The sequence below is a fragment of the Nicotiana attenuata genome, unplaced genomic scaffold, assembly GCF_001879085.1.
Source record: "Nicotiana attenuata strain UT unplaced genomic scaffold, NIATTr2, whole genome shotgun sequence".
In the NCBI taxonomy this organism is placed as follows: domain Eukaryota; kingdom Viridiplantae; phylum Streptophyta; class Magnoliopsida; order Solanales; family Solanaceae; genus Nicotiana; species Nicotiana attenuata.
Genome location: NW_017672015.1, coordinates 89,595 through 110,562, shown reverse-complemented (window position 1 = coordinate 110,562; position 20,968 = coordinate 89,595). Strand labels below are relative to the sequence as shown.

The window sequence follows — 20,968 nt, the reverse complement described above, 5'->3', positions numbered from 1 at the left end:
ATTATTCGGTTAGCTGTAAGTATAGCTTCCCCCCACAAGTTTTGTGGTAAGCCAGAACTTATCAGCAACGCATTCATCATCTCCTTCAATGTTCGATTCTTTCTCTCCGCAATTCCGTTAGATTGTGGAGAGTAAGGGGCAGTTGTTTGGTGAATAATGCCATTTTCCAAACATATTTCTTCAAAAGGAGATTCATATTCGCCACCCCTATCACTTCTTATCATTTTGATCTTTTTATTTAGTTGTGTTTCAACTTCACTCTTGTATTGCTTGAAAGCATCAATTGCCTCATCATTACTATTAAGAAAATAAACATAGCAATATATCGTGCTATCGTCAATAAAATTAATAAAATACTTTTTCCCACCGCGAGATGGTGTTGACTTCATGTCACAAATATCTGTGTGAATTAAGTCTAAAGGACTTGAATTCCTTTCAACGAACTTATAAGGATGCTTAGCATACTTTTATTCCACACATATTTGACATTTAGAATTAATGCAATCAAATTTTGGCAATACTTCTAAATTTATCATCTTTCGCAATGTTTTGAAGTTGACGTGTCCTAAACGTGAATGCCATAAAGTGTTTGACTCAAGTAAGTAAGAAGAAGCATTCACTTTATTGATAGGAACTGCTACTACACTTAGCTTAAAAAGGCCCTCATTCAGGTAACCTTTTTCCTACATACATATCATTCTTACTTAGTACAACACTATTGGAAACAAAAATACATTTGAATCCATTCTTGACAAGAAGTGAAGTTGACACAAGATTCTTGCGAATTTCTGGAACATGGAGATCTTGGTTTAGAGTCACTATTTTTCCCGATGTCATCTTCAGCGCAATCTTGCCAACTCCTTCAATTTTCGCTGTAGACGAATTTCCTATGAAAATTGTCTCGTCGGGTCCTGCGAGGGCATAAGAAGAAAATAACTCCTTGTTAGCACAAACATGGCGGGTGGCTCCAGAATCTATCCACCATTCTTTAGGATTTCCTACCAAGTTGCATTCAGACAACATGTCACACAAGTCCTCCATTTCTTCAGCATTTTCAACCATGTTAGCTTGATTCTTCTTCTTCTTATCATTCTTTGGCACACGACAATCCATGAACCTTATGCCCAGATTTTCCACAATCGTGGCAATTACCCTTGAACTTTTTCTTGCTTGGGTAGTTCTTTGGTCCAGAAGCCTTCTTTCTCTTCTTGGTTTGTGGCGCCTCCTCAACAATGTTAGCCCCCATTATTGTCGAGTTCCCAAGTGACTTCTTTTCAGCATTTTTGTTGTCTTCTTCTATCCTCAAACGCACAATCATGTCTTCAAGTGTCATCTCCTTCCGCTTGTGTTTTAGATAGTTCTTAAAATCTTTCCAAAACGGAGGTAATTTTTCAATGAAAGCGGCGACTTGAAAGGCCTCATTTATGACCATACCTTCAGCAATAGATTCAAAATTAATAATAAGATAAATCTTATTAATAAACTTATTGATTCGGGTCATACCTTCATCAAGGAGGTCATGCAAATGACTTGTAATTCTTGGACTTGAGTTATGACCGACCTAGTGTCAACCATCTTGAAATCCAAAAATCTAGCAGCCACGAACTTCTTAAGTCTGGCATCCTCAGTCTTGTACTTCTTCTCAAGCGCATTCCATAATGCTTTTGAAGTTTCCATGACGCTANGTTTGAGTCTGTTTTCTTTTCATTTTTGTGTAAATAGTAGCTAGTGAGTAATAGTGCCTCAGGCAAAGCATCACTTGGGCCTAACACATTTACCTTTGACCTTATGGTTAAAAACAAATTGGTGTGTATAGGATGGTGATAGTTGTGACCTTGAGACTCTTGTGTTGACTAAACAATCATCAAGTGGTTTTTCAGAACCATTTGCGTTGCACTTGCATTGCTCAAATCTTAGCTAAGGTTGTTGTGGGCCCCCGACTCTATCTCTTTAGCAATCCTATAGCTTGTGTGGTGAGGTATTGATTTGCAAGTCCAAGTCCCGCGCCAATGAGTCTAGAACTTGCCCTGAATGTTTGTCTAGGAAAAATCCTAAGTGTAGCTCTACTTGAGAAGTGATTATAGGCTCTCCTTGATCCTAATTGAGACTTGAAAACATCCATAGCCCACCAATGATAACATCCCTAGTCAACCCCGTTGAGCCATAGCCCTTATTCTTTCAAACAACCATGATACAAGCCTTTATCCATTCTAAAATGATCCTCTCTTGGCACCCGATCTTTCCTTAGCACAAGAAAAAAACATAAGTTTGGGGGGAGAGACGAGGAATGCAAAAGTGATAAAAGGTACAAAAAGGAAGAAAAGGGAAGGAAAAAGAAAAAGAAAGAAAAATCCAAAAAGTCAAAAAGAAAGCGAACAATGTAGAAGAAATGAAGGGATCAATAAAAGCAAAAATGAAAAGTGTGGAAAGACTAGAAAGGAGAAAAAGGATTGACATGAACAAGAAAGAGTAACAGTGTGTCTCTCTAGCCCCTAAGGAAGAAGTAAATGACTCAAAGAGTCAAGAAAATGTGAGCCAAAATGAAACAAATGAAGTGCTTAAAGAAAGATGAAACCTTCATAGACCAATATATCCTACCTTGAGCCAAAAGCCTTCATTACATCCCGCAAAAGCCCTATATGATCTTGAGTTGAGTGAGCTTACATTAGTGGTGACTCATATAAGGGACAAGCTTATGGTACTTATAGCCTGACTTGTGACCTTCCTTTGTGAGAGATGAGTGTGTTTTCTAAATCCTCGTTCTGAGTGCTACAATCTAAAAGTGAGGTTTGCATATGGAGAGTCGAGGAGTATGAGTTTGGGTTCCACAATGACCAAAGTAGTAGAAAGAGTTTCCTTGATGAGTTGAGTCAACTTTTGATGCTTTTGTGTCGCACTAAAGCCGTGGTGCTTAAAAAGGTTGAGTGTTGTTAATGATGCATTTGCGTTGAGGGTAATTGTTTGTCCCAATTGATTCTAGATGAGGTCATTTTAGGACAGATGTTCCTTTCTTTTATTTTGAGGAGGTGGGAAGTACTTTATTTGCTTGAGGACAAGCAAAAGCTTAAATTTGGGGGAGTTGATAACTAGGGATTCTAGTCTATTTTATGCTCCTTTTTGCTTAAGTTTTGGATTAAAAGTGTGTACAAGTATTCCCGAAAGCTAACTTGTTGTGCTTGTTTGCAGTGTTTGGTCAAAAAGAGACAGGAAAGTCAAAACCAGCTCAAAAAGGAGTAAAACCTGCACAAGTTCAAAGCTGAGTCAAAAGGGGGCGTTGACAGCGGAAAATCGGACGCGGACGCGGAGGATCCACCGCTGAGGCGGTCTTGATTATGCTCTCAACGGTAGAAAGGTTCAGAGAGTTACATTTCTGGGCTTGCAAGTTACCGCTGCCGACGGTGGAATTGCGCAGCAGCGGTGTCTCTAACGCTGCAGCGGTTGATTTATCGCCCTCAATGGAAGTGGGAATCAGAGAGCTCAGTCTGGAGCTCAAATTGAAGACCGCGGTCCGTGCTCATATTTCACGGCCGCGGTTGGAGAAGCGCTATGGCGGTCCTTATTCCGCTCCCAGCGGTTCCAAGCTCAGAAATAGCTAAAAAGAGAAGAACCGCGGTCCACGCTTGCTTTTGCGTGGCCGCGGTAGTCCAAGAGCTGAGGCGGTCCATTTTTCGCTGTTAGCGGAACCCTCGTAGGGCCATTTTTGTCCGAAAAATTTAGCTGTGTATAAATAGTTCTTTTTTAGATTTTTAGGGCATCTGCTGTTTGGTAGAGCACGTGAACAACCGTTTTTAGCTTTTAGAATATCTTTAACAATTAATCTTAGATTTTAATCTTGTATTTACTTTTTATGGGTTATATTTCATCCAAATCTTTGATTTCCTCTTTGATTATGAGTAGCTAGACCCATTAGCTAGGGTCGTGGCTCAACCCTGTGTGGGTATTTAATGGGTCTTCTATTTTAGGGCTTAAATGTTTATGGGTGAATGATATTTGGCCTGATTTATGCTTTAAATGTTGAATTGGTGGTTGCAAGCACTAATTTGTGCCTTTTTTACTTAGGCCCTTCTTGAGAAAGAGAGTCCAAGTTTAGGAAATTCAAGCTAACAAGGAATTGGGGTGCATTCAAGAGATTGATAGCCCCAATTAAAGGGTTAAACCTAGAGATAGTAATACCCAACTTGAGCCAATTTTGCTTGCATTGTTTGAACACCCAACTGGGCTTGAGAAAGCCAATTAGGGCAAAGTCACTCAAACTACCGAGAGGTATAGAGTGAGTAGTTACGTGCAATGGCTATATCATGATCTCAATTATAACAAATTTGCCCTAAGTTTTAGATCTCGTTATATACTCACCTAGGAGTATGTCACTTCCCTAGTGCCTTTCTACTAATTAAGAAAACCCCATACAAAAATATCATACTTAGCTTATTTTCCTGCATCATTAGTATTAAATTAGAATAGTAAACAAACAAGGAATGATAATTAAGAACATCGCACATTGCTAGATTGGATAGGAACCCAATTCCAAACCTTTCTTAGCTATCTGTGGGAATCGATCCCGACCCCTCGGGTAAAAGCTGCATCGATCGCTCTTGCCACTCTATAGTGGTATAGGGTTGGAACCGATTAACCAACATAGAAAGTGTGGTCCCTGCTCTTGTGCCTCTTTGTTCTAGCATCGAGCATAGGACTCTTCAGTCGTTCAAGGACGCCGACCTGTGCTTGAGCGTATCCGGGTGGGCTCTGCGGGTGAATTCCTTTGTTTTCGTTCTCATTCCTTGTGTTTATCTCCTTTTTTACTGACTTTTTTGTATTTTTCTCTCTTCAGACTCTCATCTTGGAAAGCGAGAGCACCCATCGGGCGGAGAATAAAAAGGTGGTTTTTATGAAAATGGTTACTAAGTATCGCCGATACTGCGATAGGTACCACGCGATGCGTACTTGGCTCAGCGCCAGAGGTAACCTCCAATCTCTTAAGGAAGAGTTAAAGCAGAGGGATGATGAGCTCGTGAGAGTCATTGGTAGATGCAGCGAACTTGAGGGGGCGCTCAAGATAAAAGAGGACGAGATTGAAGTGAATAAAGGAGTCGTGGCTGAATGTGTTGACCTCCAAGCTCAGGTGGCGTCTTTACGGGCCTAGCGTGATAAGAACATGGCTAGGGCTGATGGATTGAGTGATGAGTTGGTTGAAAAGGCTGCAGAGTTGGAGAGGGCCGAGGTGGCCAGGTCGCCGGCGTTGGCGCAGGTAGTCGAGTTAGAGGATGCCATCCGTGTCCTCAGATCTGAACGGGCGAATAATGTCGAAGTAGCCACTTTCAAGGAGATGAGGTCTAATGAACGGATCGGCGGCCTCGAGAAAGATCTTTCGGACCTGAAGGAACGGATCACCGTCCTTGAGGCTGAGAAGGCAAGGCTATTGGCCCAGCCGTCCTCCTCTCACGCTTTGATTTCCCTGATGTCCCACGGAATTTGTATGAGATGTGGATTCATGCCGAGGCTCAGCTGGACATTTACAAGAATTTAATGACGGCGGGGAAGATTCTTGAGGCCGAGTTTAAAGAGGCTCGTGACAAGGCGTGCGAAGCTAGGCTTACTTGTGGTTATGACCCAGCTACACCGGGGACCGGTGACGATGAACAGGACCTGGACGGGCTTGCATCTGATCCTTGGTATGACGGGCGTTGCTGTACCGGGCGGTGACAGTGCAGGTGGAGATGATGTGGTGTGATGCTTTAATACTTAGCTTTTGTTCTCTTCTTTCTGTGTTTTTTTTTTTGGGGGGGGGGGAGGGGGTAGGGGAGGCGTTCTTCTGGCCCTTTGTAAGATATTTGGAGAGAAATGATTGACGTTTTGCTGTATGTTCTTGGCCCTTTTTTGCTTTTCTTAGAATGTTTTTGCTTTGACTAACTCGAGCGAAGTGGAAGGATGTTAATAACTTCGAACGAGGTCAGATGTGAGTCGATTCGAGCGAGGTCAAATATTTGACTCTTAGTCGATTCGAACGAGGCTGAATGTGAGTCGATTCGCGCGAGGTCGAATATTTGACTCTTAGTTGATTCGAACGAGGTCAAATGTGAGTCGATTTGAACGAGGTCGAACGTTTGACTCCTAGTTAATTCGAACGAGGTCGAATGTGAGTCGGTTCGAGCGAGGTCAAATGTTTGACTCTTAGTCGATTCGAACGAGGTCGAATGTGAGTCGGTTTGAGAGAGGTCAAATGTTTAACTCTTAGTCAATTCGAACGAGGTCGAATGTTTGACTCTTAGTCGATTCAAATGAGGTTGAATGTGAGTCGGTTCGAGCGAGGTCTAATGTTTGACTCTTAGTTGATTCGAACAAGGTCGAATGTGAGTCGATTCGAACGAGGTCGAACGTTTGACCTTTAGTTGATTCGAACAAGGTCGAATGTGAGCCGGTTCGAGCGAGGTCAAATGTTTGACTCTTAGTCGAGAGGTCGAATGTTTGACTCTTAGTCAATTCAAACGAGGTCGAATGTGAGTCGATTCGAACGAGGTCGAATGTGAGTCAGTTCGAGCGAGGTCGAATGTTTGACTCTTAGTCGATTCGAACGAGGCCGAATGTGAGTCGATTCGAACGAGGTCGAATGTGAGTCAAGCTTGGCGTAATGTATAAATGTATAAACTTGGCGAAGTGAGGAACTCATTTGTATAAGAAAATTTGTATTCATTGGAGTTTATATGTTTTTGTTCTGTTCAAGCATACATTGAAGTCCTGGTCCATCTAGTCCCTTCTTTGGTCGACGAGGAGAAGTAGTCAAGAGGTCAAGCAATAAAATTATACTCTTAAGACTTCCGAGACGTCCTCTTTGTCACCTTGCTAAAAACCTCCCCGAGAAAACCCAATTGGGACAAAACTCGAATGAGGGAAAAAGAGTACGACTTGGGGGACATCTATCTTTAGAAGTTGAAGTATTTGAGGTGGGCGACGTTCCAATTATTTGGTAGTAGTTTTCCCTCCATTATTTCTAGTTGGAACGACCCTTTGCTTATTGCTGCCGTGATTTTGTACGGGTCGTCCCAATTGGTTCCCAATTTGCCTTCTCGTGGGTCCTTGCTTGCCTGAGTTTTGGCTTTGAGTACATAGTCCCCGACTTTGAGTGGCCTGACCTTGGATTTTTTGTTGTAGTACCGTTCTGCCTGTTGTTTTTGTGCTATCATTCTTACGTAGGCCACGTCTCTTCATTCTTTAATCTCGTCGAGGTCTTGTCTTCTGCTTTCATCGTTGCTCGGCCTGCTCTCATTTGATTATCTTAGGCTTAGTTCACCGACCTCGACTGGTATCACTGCATCAGCCCCATAGACTAACGAGTACGGCGTTTCTCCTATGCTTGTTTTTGGCATTATGCGGTATGCCCATAGCACTTCAAGCAACAATTTTGGCCATAATCCCTTGGCGTTCTCGAGCTTCTTTTTTCAGGATGTTCAATATTGATTTGTTGGAGGACTCATCCTGACCATTTCCCGCAGGGTGATAGGGCGTGGAGAGTATCCTTTTGATGTGCCATTTTTCGAAGAACTCGACGGTCTTTTTTCGGTGAATTGGGGCCCGTTGTCACAGCTGATTTCTTTGGGGATGCCAAAGCGGCATATGATGTTTCTCCATATGAATGTGATTACTTCTTGTTCGCGGATTTGGGCGAATGCACCTGCTTCCACCCACTTAGAAAAATAGTCAGTTAAAACTAAAAGGAATCCTATGTTACCTCGTCCCGCTGGGAGGGGTCCGACGATATCCATTCCCCATTTGACGAAAGGCCAGGGCGAAATGAATGAGTGAAGGTGCTCGCCCGCTTGGTGAATCATGGGGGCATATTTTTGGCATTGCTCGCATCTTTTGACGAAGTCAGTCACCTTCTTTTTCAACCAATAGCAGCTCCTCGTATGAGGAATCTGACTAGAGCTCGGTTGCATGTATGAGCTCCACAGTGGCCTTCGTGTACCTCTTCGAGGACGCACCGCATTTGATTTGGCCCTAAGCACTTCGCTAGAGGTATGCCAAACGTTCTTTTGTATAAGTCGTTGTCGATGACGTTGTACCAAGCCGCCTGCATTCGCAACTTCTTGGCTTCTTTTTTATCGGGTGGGAGTATCCCGTCCTGCAAATATGAGATAATGCGATTGCGCCAGTCCCAAGTTAGGTTTATAGTTCGTACCTCGATTTTGGTTGATCAACGAGTAGAGGATGGTAACCACGTTTCCTTTCTCGGGTATGTTTTTAGTGGCCGTAACTTGGCGAGATCGCCTGCTTCGACATTCTGGGCTCGGGGGATCTGGTCGAGCTGGCACTCGTCGAACTGGGGTAATAGCTTGCAGATCTCGGTCTGATATTTTTGCAACCTCTGCTCTTTTATTTGGAAAGTCCCTGTGACTTGGTTGACGACGAGCTGAGAGTCGCACTGTAGGACGACCCGCCTTGCTCCGTACTTGAGTGCTAGCTTTAAACCTACAATCACGGCCTCGTACTCGGCCTCGTTGTTAGTCATGTCTAGGCATCGAATGGACTGGCGATTTACTTCACCATTTGGGACCTCGAGCACGAGTCCCAGTCCCGATCCCAGCGCGTTGGACGCGCCATCTATGTGCAGTACCCATAGGTCGTGTAGTTCGGCACGAGTATGGGCGGATTCCTTCTCGACTTCAGGCATTATTTTTGCGCTGAAGTTGTCGACGAAGTCGGTGAGCACTTGTGACTTTATGGCCGTTCGTAGCCGGTAAGTTATATCGTGCTCGCTGAGCTCTATAGCCCATTTGGCCAATCGGCCCGACAACTCGGGCTGGTGCAAAATACTCCTCAGGGGAAAGGTCGTTACTACCGAGATGGGGTGGCATTGGAAGTAGGGTCTAAGCTACCGTAAAGCTACGACTAGAGCCAGGGCCAGTTTCTCGAGGTGTGGATATCGCGTCTCGGAGTCGACCAGGATTTTGCTAATGCAGTATATTGGAGATTGCGTACCTTTGTTTTCTTGGACTAGAACCGCGCTTACAGCCACATCGGATACAGCCAAGTAGACGAGGAGATGTTCACCGGTTTCCGCTTTGGCGAGTAACGGAGGAGAGGATAAATATGCTTTTAGCTCTCTCAATGCTTCGACGCACTCTGAGTTCCACTGGAGTCCGCTATCTTTTCTGAGCATGCTGAAAAATTTGTGGCACCTATCGGAGGACCAAGATATGAATCTTGATAGGGCGGCTATACGGCCGGTCAGCTTTTGTACCTATTTCTTACTAGTCAGGCTCTCCGGTATCCCCTCGATACCTTTGATTTGGTCGGGATTAACTTCTATTCCCCGTTGTGACACTAAAAAATCGAGGAATTTTCCCGAGGTCACTCCAAAGGCACATTTCTCGGGGTTTAGCTTCATTCCGTATCGCCTAAGTATGTCGAAGGCTTCTCTTAGGTGGTCTTCCTTCCTTTTCGACTTGACCAATATGTCGTCGATGTAAACTTCCATTGTTTTACCAAGTTGGTCTTTGAACATTTTCGTCACCAACCTCTGATACGTCGCTCCTGCATTTTTCAACCCGAACGGCATGACCCTATAGCAGTACGTCCCTTGTTGGGTGATGAAGGTGGTCTTTTCCTGGTCTTCCTCCTCCATCAGGATCTGGTTGTAGCCCGAGTAGGCATCTAGGAAACTTAATAGCTCGTGCCCGACAGTTGCATCGATGAGTTGGTCGATGTGGGGCAACGGGAATGAGTCCTTTGGGCAGGCTTTGTTCAAGTCTGTGAAGTCTACGCACATCCGCCATTTTCCGTTCTTCTTTTTTACCATGACCACGTAGGCAACCCACCGAGGATACTTTGACTCTCTGATAGAACTATTTTCTAATAATTTTTCGACCTCTTCCCCGACCGCGTCATTTATTGCGGAGTTGAATTTTTGCCTTATTTGCCTTACTGGAGGATCCCGTAGCTTCCACGGCTTCTGGATCTTTGATTACATCCTGTCCGCTCTCGCTTGACCTTGACCCTGTTGATTGCTATGCTTCTCTGGTTATGGTTTTTAGTTGTTGTGTGTGCGTGCAGTCTTGAGTGATGCGATAACATTCCCTGGCGGTGTGTTGTTCTCCTCGGATGTTGAATATTCCCCATGGAGTGGGAAACTTGTTGACTTGGTATAAGCTCGAGGGGACGGCCTTTATGGCGTAGATCCAGGGTCGGCCTATGATAGCGTTATACATCGTATCTTAATCTATGAGGTGGAGTGTGGATTCCAACGTAACGCCACTGGCCAGGACGGGCAATGTGATTTCTCCCGAGGTCTGCTCAACTGCATTGTTAAAACATGTCAGTGTGATGCAGCGGGGCACTATCCTATCCTCGAGTTTCATTTGAGTGAGGACCCCTGGATGGATGATGCACGCGCCGCTTCCGTCATCAACCATAATACGTTTTACATCAGTGTTTAAGATAAGTAGAGTAATGACAAGAGCTTCGTAATGAGGGAAAGCCAAACCGCGGGTATCTGTCTTATCGAAGATGATACTTTCTTCGAGTGCGTCATACCGTTCGTAAGTGATCGACCTTTTCAATTTGTGGGTGGTGGTGAACTTTACGTTGTTGATGGATATGTCGCCGCTTCCTCTCGTAGTCATTTGTATGGTTCCAGCTGGGGAGGGTGGTTTGGGCGGACCCTGGTGCTGTTCCCGTCCATGGGCGAAATTGGCCTTCCCTCGGTCGCTCATCAATTCTTTCAGGTGTCCTTCATGGAGCATGTTGACGACCTCCTGTCTTAAGGCGATGCAGTCTTCGGTTTTGTGACCTCGCTCCTGATGGAATTCACAAAGGGCGTTTGACTTTCTAGTGCTGGGTCGGATCTCATCTTCTGCGGCCATTTTACTTTTGGGTCGAGCTTTTCCAACGCATAAACTATTTTTGAGGAGGAAACACAAAATTATGAGCAGATAATAAAGGGGGCATACCTTTCTCACTTCGGTGAGTCCCTGTTCGCTGTCTGGACAGTCCTTCGTCATGGCGGGGAGGCGGCAAGTAAGTATCTCGACTGTAAGGTTCGTGCCTTTCTCGACCAGGCCGGGGTCCCGCTTGATCCTTCCTATAGTCGCCTCTTCGGTCCCTTTTGGATTCGGCTTGTACCGAAGTTAACCGTTGAATTGGCTCATTTAGATCATCCTCGTCGGCTCGGACTTCAGCGCAATAAGAATTATGTATCTCGTCCTAAGTTGTAGGGGGATAATTTATAAGGCGACTTAATAGCTTTCTGGTCGCCCTCAAGCCGTTTCTGTTTAACCCGTTCTAGAAGGCCGCCACTGCCATTCCTTCTGATAAATTTGGCAAGGTCATCCTTACCAGGTCGAATTGGGTGAGGAAGTCCCTAAGTCCCTCTCCGAGTGATTGTTTGATGGCGAATATGTTGTCCACTCTCGCCTCCGCCTTTTTTGCTCCGGCATGTGTTGTTACGAACTTATCGGCCATTTCCTCGAATATTTCAATCGAACGTGCAGGTAGCTGTGAATACAAAGTTAAGGCTCCCCGGTGAGGGTTTCGCCAAACTTTTTCAGTAATATGGATGACACTTGTTCTTTGGTGAGGTCATTGCCCTTTACTGCCGTGACGTAGTGGGTCACGTGGTCCTAGGGGTCCGTCGTGTCGTCGTACATTTTTAGGTACGATGGCATTTTGAAGGTTTTGGGTATGGCGTGCGGCTCTGCCTCATTGTTGTATGGTTGCTCCACGAACCGACCGGCGTCCCTTTTAGGCAGAAGTTTTGGGGCGCCTGGTATCTTATCTACCCATTCTTGATGTTCTTTCATCTGCTCATGGAGCAACTTGTTCTCGTTCTCCATCTCTTCCATTTTTCTCAATATGGACGTGAGGGCATCATCGCCTGCACCATTAACATTGTTAGTGATACCTGTTAGGGCGGTAGCGCGCTGTTCGTTGGGGGTTGGCGTTACGCGAGCTTCTCCGCCTTCTCTATTCAGCCTTCGAGCTGGCTTGTCGAGAATGTTGGTTAGCGTACTTGTCAGCCATGCCTCGAGCAGTCTTTTCATTGCGAGTGGTACCTCCTTCGTGTGGACGTAGAGGCTCCCCTGCCGTGTGAAGTTGTGATGCTTCCAGGGGGAGGGGCGAGCTACTTCGCCGAGGAGATGCGTTCGGCTTGATGTCCTCGTTTCTCGTTTCGTTGATGGTGTGGAGGAGGTTGGTAGTGATGTCAGCTACTGCTTTCCTCTTTTCTTCTCCATTTCTTGTCATGTCAAGCTTGTGCAAACAAGGGTATACGAGATTTTGCAAAGTTTTGTGCGTTTTTCCTCTTAGATCTAGGAGAAACTAAAATATTAACTAGAAAATCCCACAGACCGCGCCAAATTATTTGACCAAAAAGTGTGAAAGCCTCTTTTTGCTAAACTAGTTAAATAAGTGATAATGAATAAATTCTAGTTAAACATAATAAACTCTAGATCCAAGATTGATGAATAGTTGTGCCTTAAGAACCGCATTTAAAGCCTAATATTGAATGAGGTGTTTGATAATATTCCTATGAATGAATGAGGGGAAGAGGGAAAAACAATAAATGTGACAAATGGCAATAAATGTAAATAGAGAGAATGATTCACCTTAATTTTCAATGAGGTGGATGATTCTCTCTCTGACAAGGATATAAAATAACCAAACGAGGGAATACCAAACACTTTATCATATCTAATGTGGGAAAGTTTGGAATCAACAGCCAATCCAATCTTGTCAAAAGATAATGTTTATAACTACTTGAGAGTCGACTTTTCTCGAGAGAACTTATCAAAATCCCATCCCTATTTATATGGGATATATCCCTTACCTACTAAAAGTACAAGTGCAAGGAATATTCTACAGAATATTCCTAAAAAATATCCTGTTACTAACTAGCCGTTTCCGGCCAATTCGAATGCTCGACTCCGACCTTGGATGCTCGGCTCGTTAGCGTTGCTTTAGAAGCATGACCTCGGCCTAATCGACTCATAAGCATAGCCTGTTATGCTTGTCCTCGATCTCGTCCTTAACGAACTCTCCAAAGGTTCACCCTAGTTACTCGGCCGAGCCACCCATGGTAAGTTACGGTCTTCACGATAGTCTTTTTATACTGAACTTCTTAGATCGGATTTTGGCCCATATAGTACCCTTGAACTGAGGTCGTCTTGCTTGCTCCAGATAACATGTTGAAGTGTGGGTCTATCTCATTCAAAAACTTAAACTCTTAGAGAGAACACACTTTTAATCGATTGATTATATTATATCTAATACAATTAAGTAACTAAAAGTTTATTCTCTCTAACATCGTGGATAAGTCACCTTGAAGGAGAGTATTAGTGCAGAAAATGGAAGAAGAATGCTTAGAAAGAGGATTTTTGACAACCTAACATATATTTGAGAAATAACAATTGATATATTTGAGAATTCTTTATATATTATATTCAGTAACATAACCAGGATTTATGCCCCTGTATATCAAAGTACGCTAATCTGACAGAGCAAGAAAGAAAGGATCATACATAGATGTGTTCAATGATTTTGCCTAAGCATTAGCTGCGCAACTTCTATAGATATTTGAAAAAGCTTATGAATGCTAAGTGAAGATCTGAAAAAAAACAAAAAACAAAAAAATTGCAGTCGCGAGTTGCTAACAAAAAGGAATACGCGCATCATCTTCATTGAAAAAAACAGAATGCTAGATACTTGTTATTTTATTAATAAGAAGTTGTACATGGCATCTGATTTTAAGTAAAACCAGGAAAACTGGAACACAATAATAAGAACATTACATCCAGCGTACACATCCAAATCTTCAGCCTTCAAGGCAACGTGTAAGCTGCAAAATCAAACAACCGATTTTAGCAGTAAGTAATTAACCATATCAGAAACAGGTAACTTCATTCCCTCCACCATACACGAACTAAATAGAGTCCCTAAGGCGAATTAGTGGTTTATTTTCAAAAATGATTATTCATCATAACCTAATCTAAAAATGATGCAGAGAGAATTTAGAAAGAACAATAGTAAAATGACAACTTACGTCCACATTTGTAGCCCACGGGACGATTTGCCAGGTTGCAGCGTTTGGGGATGGTAATGGCAACTTCAGGTTTGGCTCCAGAATCCTTAGCAGTATTGGAGAGCATAACAGCACAGAGACATTTCGGATTCTGTCCCAGTTTCTGTATCTGCTGGCAACAGCTTCTGGAAACAGAAGCATTTGAATCTGATGCTGCTTCTGCACAAGGTATCAGCTTCATAGCTTCCATATCCGGTGAATTTCTCCCGCATTCACCAGCTCCATTAGCTGTATTGAAACCAGCAATCACCAAAACCACAACAAATCCTACAACACACAAGTACTTCATTAGAGCTGCCATTTCTTCACTCTCAATACACAATTAAGTTCTTGCTGCTCCAGGGGCTTTATACTGGACATGTAGCTTGGCTGGTGTTGACACGTGAAATCCACTGAACACCATAGTGGAGAAAGCACTAAAGAATACTGAATTTTTAATAAAGCAATTGCTTCAACAAAAGTTAGGTTAGAGGTTTATATTCCTATTTTAAGCTAATCAAGAGTGGTGCATGCTAGCAAAGTTATTAGTAGAGTTTCAGCACTTTGAAAAGCCATGGAGGCAAATGATCAATAATCGGACACCTATAACTCCATTTTCATCTCACCAACCAACCAAGAGAAATGGCCTAAAAGAGAATCACTAGATTGTGCAAAGTGAATTGCAGTTACATTATACACATCTGCAGCTGGTCTTTAGCAAGGCAGACACTGGGATTGTCATACTAGTGAGAGGTACAGAACAGTTCAGCTATTAGCAGTAAGCTCATAGATAAATATTTCATCATTTCCATTATAGCGAGAAATACTCAGCAATATTGTAATAAAGGGGCATTGCATTATGGAATCAATTTAAGTTATGAGAAAAAGTCCAGATCGAAAGCAACTCCTAATCAATGTTATTATCTGAATAAACCTAAACAAGTTTGATCATTTTCCCCCTTTTTACACAGTGGGTTTCTGCTAACATTTCAACTCGCTGAAACGGTTTAACTTGCATATGCCAATATTAAAGCTTTTTTACTAATAGATTCCAGTCTTCAGGGTTAGTTCCTCCTTTATTTGTCCTTGAATGATCATCGCAACTTTTATTTGTTTTACTTGGCCGCGTGTTGCAACTTATTGCTCTGGTTTCTTTCAAATAAAATTCTTCTTCTGTCTTATTTGAAAAGTAATCCATCAACCAGTCAAATGCTCTAAAATCCTTCTAGTTTTATGAGACATTTAAACCAAATACAAAAAGATTTGTAATGAAAAGAAAAAGTAATCTGAGACAAAATACATATTACGGAAGGATATATTGATACACGCATTTAAATGACAAAAAAAAAGGTGGCAAATTAACGAGTGAAAGCATAAAAAACAGTACAAACATTAATAAGGAGCCCTAAGGGAACAAAAATCACAAGTGGAATAACAGCTCCATAGGTATGTTTGCTCCCACATCCCAAAATCCCAAGCTTGATTTGTACCACATTAATCAAAGCAAGCATCAAAAACACCGACCCGCAAACAGAACCCGCAGCAGAAACCAGGTACCCGACCCGAAGCGCGTTCTTGTTGATTTGGGCCAAGTCAAGAGAATAGATGGTGGGGAAATGGTGGGCAGACTTAGCAAGACGAATAGCCTGCTTAAGGCACAAAGCAATGAGGCTAGAAAAGAGGAAACAGCTGAAGGAGTACACGTGGAAGGCGACAAGATCCTCGGCAACCTTGGGCTTCGCAAAACAGTTGGTGTCGGTGGCGAGGCTGTTGTTCAGATCATGGGGATTCCAAGCTAGTCCGATGAATACTGCTAGTGTGAAAAGGGAGTTGACGTTGATGATGCCGTCTAGGGCTGTGATGTGGATTGTGGTGCCCAGTTTTGGGACAGCTCCCTCGCACATTTTGTCCCCGGAGTTGTTAGTCCCAGAATCAGATCCCGACCACTGATGTCTTACTTTTGACTGACTAGGTAGTAGGTAAGTCTTTATTTTCTTTGGTTTGGATATTGAGGCAATGAATTGACGTAAAGGTCTATTTACTTTAAAAAAGGGTCCATTTAATAGAGTGTAAGCCCAAACAAATTGGGCCAAGAGAGACAACCTCTGTAGCAGAATACCAGCAAAGCGTCCGCATAGCATTCTGGAATTTTGACAAGAGAGACTAGCCAAACACTAATAACCTGTTTGGCCAAGCTTTTTTTTGGGCAAAAGTGCTTTTTTTTTTGCCAAAAACACTTTTCGCCAAAAATTAAGGTGTTTGGCCAAGCTTTAGGAAGGAAAAAAAGTGCTTTTGAGGAAAAGCAGAAGCAGTTTTGGAGAAGCAGAAAAAAATAGCTTCTCTCCAAAAGCACTTTTTTGAAAAGCACTTTTAAGAAAAATATACTTAGAACCAGTTTTTTAAAGCTTGGCCAAACACTAATTGCTACTCAGAAGTGATTTTCAAACTAATTAGTCAAACACAAACTGCTTCTCACCAAAACTACTTTTGAGAAAAGCACTTTTGAAAAAAAGCACTTCTCAAAATAAACTGATTTTTGCAGCTTGGCCAAACGGGCTATAAAACGAAATAAAAATAAAATGATGTATGCAGATTGCAGATAAGGAATTAGGAGGTAAAGCGGTGACAATGAAGCAGGATGATATTTTTAGCACTGGCATTTTTAAAACCGTATGTTGGAGCATTTTCTTTAAGTTTTCCGTGATTTTATGCTCCCTGTGAAAGATATGAAGAAACCACAACCAAAAAATAATGCCCCAAACAAAATAAACGCCGTTGCCGGGGATCGAACCCGGGTCACCCGCGTGACAGGCGGGAATACTCACCACTATACTACAACGACTTGTTGCTTATACTATTGGAAGAAATTATTTCGTTATTGATGATTATCAGCCTATGTAAATTTGAGTTGCCCCATGACACAGTCAACGAAAAAAAATTGACCCAAAAGGAAAGAGGACATAACGTTAGCGTTCATCCACCACTTTTACGTTATACATATCATAACACCCAAAAGACATGGTTGAAACTTGAACGTAGTTAAACTTCAAGACATTTTTATTCTAACTCTAATCTAAGAGATGATTGTAATTTTGAAATTACAGTGTTTTTGGTAAAAGGTTTTCAGTTTTTTCATAGAAAACTATCGAAATAAAGCTTTTTTTTTCATACTTCAACGGAAACCTTAGGAGCCCACTGCCTTAAAACTTTTCTTTTTTACTCTTAAGCAACTTTACAAATTTTATCGTGTGTTTGTATACGGTTAAAATCGGGCCTATCCGATTTTACTATTTCATCGAGACTAGGGAATTGCATCGAGGGCCTCGTAATGGATCAGACCAGAGCACAAAGACAAGGTATCGAGTTCGAGAATCGAGGTGACTGTCGAGATCGAGGCCAACAGCGATCGAGACCAAATATGGCAGACTTCGAGCAAAGCGCAATAACGAAAAAGCGAGATATCCGTGACCGGTCGAAGATCACCTCGGAAATCCCGGAAAAGATCAAATCAAGGGCGATTGTTTAGGCTAATCATGGGATTTACTTCCGTAATTAGAATTGTACCATAGATAGAATTCATCTACTATATAGAGAGGGTTCTAATCATTTTGTAAACATCTTACATTCATGCAGATCAAAGCAATACAATATTCTCTCGTTAATTTACACTTTTGTTCATCAGCTTGTTACATTTTAATTGTTCTTGCACAACTAGCTCGAGGGTATTCAAGCTCGAGGGCTGAATTCTTGTTCAAACACTGGTTTGCCTTATCTTATTGTCAATTTCCATTACTAATCTTTACATTTGTCTATTAATATTAGGTGAAGTCGCGTGTCCTTAAACTCACATTATAAGTTTAATTGTTATCCAATTTTAAGGGTAAACAGCGTTAAGCACATGAATATGTTTATTCACTCATTTGTTGGCTTGTCATAATTTAGTAGTAACGCTTATGTGATTGTTTACCCATAAAACGCTACAGTTGAATTTATAACGTGGTTTATAGACACGTAAATTAAATTGATTCAAGAATATAAAGTAATGACGAACAAGATTGAATAAAAAAAGAATAATTGAAGAAAAGACAAAGTCTGGGCTTTGAATTGGACTTCTCCGGAAACAAGAACAATATCAAAAGCTAAATTCTAGGAGAACAATGTTTAGCAAAATAAGAGAGTAATATTAGCCTTTTTTTAATACAAGTATTCATGTCGTTTATCAGCTTTAAGGTGAATAAAGACCCCTCTTAATAGCTGCTATAACGGTTGAGTATAAATGCTAGGATTCTCTATAACGACTGCTCCTTTAATGTTACCTTCTTCGAGTGGTTACTTGCTTTTAAATTCTCCTCTCCGGTTTCAATACCTGTGGAACTTATACAACACCGGTCATATGCTTGTACTCGGTATCAGCTATTTGCCGACTCATATCCTAGCTGTCATTATTGTCACGTGTCAACTCGACGAACGTCCACCTTGTGAGCGTTACTGTGTTAAAACACAAAATCAGGAAAAAAAACTGTTAGAAGAATTAAAGAAATCTGGAAAATAGTAGAGAATCAGAAATATTCCGAGTCCACAAGTTTCTTGTGTGTCCTTAAGGAATTTTAACCCCCTCACAAGTTGCGAAGGTAATGAGTTAAATCCTCCCAGGATAAAACGGAATAAACCTTCCTGCAACAGTGGCAATACAAACTGCAGGATCCCAACGAACTCAAAGAACGGAGCAAAATCACACTTACGAATTGGAGAGAGATTGACTGCGAATTAGGATGCAGTATATTCAAAAAGAAAGAAGTTCTGGAGTGTTTTTCGTGTGTAGAAAATGGAGCCTTGCCTCAGAATTTATAGGCAATTATCAGAAGAGGTGTCTGGAAAAGGTGCCTTTTCAGAAGAATATGCTGCCTGCCGCGGTTCTACCGCGGTCACGGCAGAACCGCGGTCAGAGAGGCTCTCTGAATCTGCCTGCCGCGGTTCTACCGCGATTACGGCAGAACCGCGGCCAGAGAGTCCCTCTGAATCTTCAGCAGGGTTCTGGCATATTTTCAGCAGTGATTTGGCATTTAGTTAATTATTAAATAAATTTTGTCCAAAAATAATCTTATCGATCGATATTTGACAAATCCAAATCCAAATCCAAATCCAAATCCAAATCCAAACCCAAATCCAAATCCAAAGCCGAAGCCGAGCCGAGCGAGCGACGACGACGGCGCGAGGGTTCATTCTCTTCAACTCCTTTTAAGAGCTTTAAGAAGTGATTCTATATATAAGCACACAAATGTGATTGTCCCTCACCAATGAGGGACAAAGTGCAAGACAAAAGTTCACTTCTTCAAATTTTCATTTTTCCCTCCATTTTATTTCCCTCCATTTCCAATTCACACTTCTTCTACTTTAAAGCCCAATGGCTTAAAGTCCAACAATCCCCCACATGAATGGGAATGGCTGTATCAAGAAAGATCATAAATGAAAGTTGTGTGATTTGCATGTAAGGATTAATTGCATCTGGATAAGTAGGTTTTTCTTTGAACTTTCCGTAGTGAACATATGTCGGATATACTCGGTCAATCGGTAGATTTGATATCTTTGAACCGTCGAACTTTAGTGTATACCTAGGCAACCATATGTCACACAATCAACCCTTAACCATCTTTTAGTTCTCATTGTTGTGTTCGTTTCAGCCATGAACACCGCCTGGTCTCATAAGTGCGTAGAGAATTGTCCTTACAGAATTCTCATTGAAGCGGCTTCCACTTCACACTTACATAGGTGATTCCTAAACGTGTAATCCTTTAGATTGACACTATTTGATAACTACCACATCAAACTTAGGTAATCATTAAAGAACGTGTAAAGTTCTATCCTTGTTACTGAACATTGTCTTCATCACGAGAAGGGACCAAAGATTTTACTTTGACAATGTTGAACCGGTCAATCACAACTTTGTTTGAGCTCCTTGAACCTAGATCTCGGAACATCCAAAATTCTAGGTAGAGTTACCGCCATGTTGACTTGTCCTCGGCCATAGTCCCATTCCCTTAGATGATTTCTCAACTCCCTCTCTAGTTAAGCCTTTTGTAAGCGGATCCGCCACATTATCCTTTGATCTTACATAATCAATAGTGATAATTCACTAGAAAGTAGTTGTCTAACGGTGTTATGTCTTCGTCGTATATGACGAGACTTTCCGTTATACATAACGCTCCCTGCCCGTCCTATTGCAGCCTCACTATCGCAATGTATGCAAATAGGAGCCAAAGGTTTTGGCCAGAACGGAATGTCTTCTAAGAAATTTCGAAGCCATTCAGCTTCTTCACCGGCTTTATCCAATGCTATAAACTCTGATTCCATTGTAGAGCGAGCAATGCACGTTTGTTTGGAAGACTTCCAAGATACTGCTCCTCCACTAACAGTAAAAACATATCCACTTGTGGACTTTGTTTCTGTTGAGCCGGTTATCCAATTTGCATCACTATATCCTTCGATAACCGCAGGATATTTATTGTAGTGCAAAGCGTAGTCTTGGGTATATTCCAAATATCCCAGAACTCGTTTCATTGCTACCCAGTGATGTTTGTTGGGATTACTTGTGAATCGACTAAGTTTACTTATCGCACAAGCTATATCAGGTCGTGTACAGTTCATGATGTACATTAAGCTTCCCAACACACGAGCATACTCCAATTGAGACGTACTTTCACCTTTATTCTTTATAAGATGATGATTTAAGTCAATTGGAGTTCTTGCACTTCTAAATTCCAAGTGTTTGAATTTTTCAAGTACCATTTTCACGTAATGTGATTGAGACAAAGCTAGACCCTGAGGAGTGCTCTGGATTTTAATTCCTAGAATTACATCGGCAACTCCTAAGTCTTTCATATCAAACTTACTAGCAAGCATGCGCTTAGTAGCTTGAATGTC

At 42.1% G+C, this 20,968-nt stretch overlaps 4 protein-coding genes and 1 non-coding gene across 5 annotated transcripts; all 5 read right to left on the bottom strand.

The window, feature by feature from the left end:
* Positions 1-9,235: 9,235 nt before the first annotated feature.
* Positions 9,236-9,763, bottom strand: LOC109211339 (RNA-directed DNA polymerase homolog). The gene has a single exon (XM_019374872.1). The coding sequence runs from the start codon at positions 9,761-9,763 to the stop codon at positions 9,236-9,238; it is 528 nt and encodes a 175-aa protein (XP_019230417.1).
* Positions 9,764-10,208: 445 nt separating this feature from the next.
* LOC109211338 lies at positions 10,209-10,856 on the bottom strand. The gene has a single exon (XM_019374871.1). It carries the CDS (start codon positions 10,854-10,856, stop codon positions 10,209-10,211), a length of 648 nt encoding a protein of 215 aa, XP_019230416.1.
* Positions 10,857-13,663: 2,807 nt separating this feature from the next.
* LOC109211343 lies at positions 13,664-14,403 on the bottom strand. Its single transcript, XM_019374875.1, has 2 exons — positions 14,030-14,403; positions 13,664-13,825 (listed from the first exon to the last, which is right to left on the bottom strand). Exons 1-2 carry the CDS (start codon positions 14,367-14,369, stop codon positions 13,809-13,811), a joined length of 357 nt encoding a protein of 118 aa, XP_019230420.1. The 5' UTR covers positions 14,370-14,403; the 3' UTR covers positions 13,664-13,808.
* An 854-nt stretch (positions 14,404-15,257) lies between these two features.
* Positions 15,258-16,226, bottom strand: LOC109211342. The gene has a single exon (XM_019374874.1). It carries the CDS (start codon positions 16,186-16,188, stop codon positions 15,406-15,408), a length of 783 nt encoding a protein of 260 aa, XP_019230419.1. The 5' UTR covers positions 16,189-16,226; the 3' UTR covers positions 15,258-15,405.
* A 591-nt stretch (positions 16,227-16,817) lies between these two features.
* Positions 16,818-16,889, bottom strand: TRNAD-GUC. Its single transcript has one exon. It is a non-coding gene; the product is annotated as a tRNA-Asp (tRNA).
* Between the last annotated feature and the right edge of the window lie 4,079 nt (positions 16,890-20,968).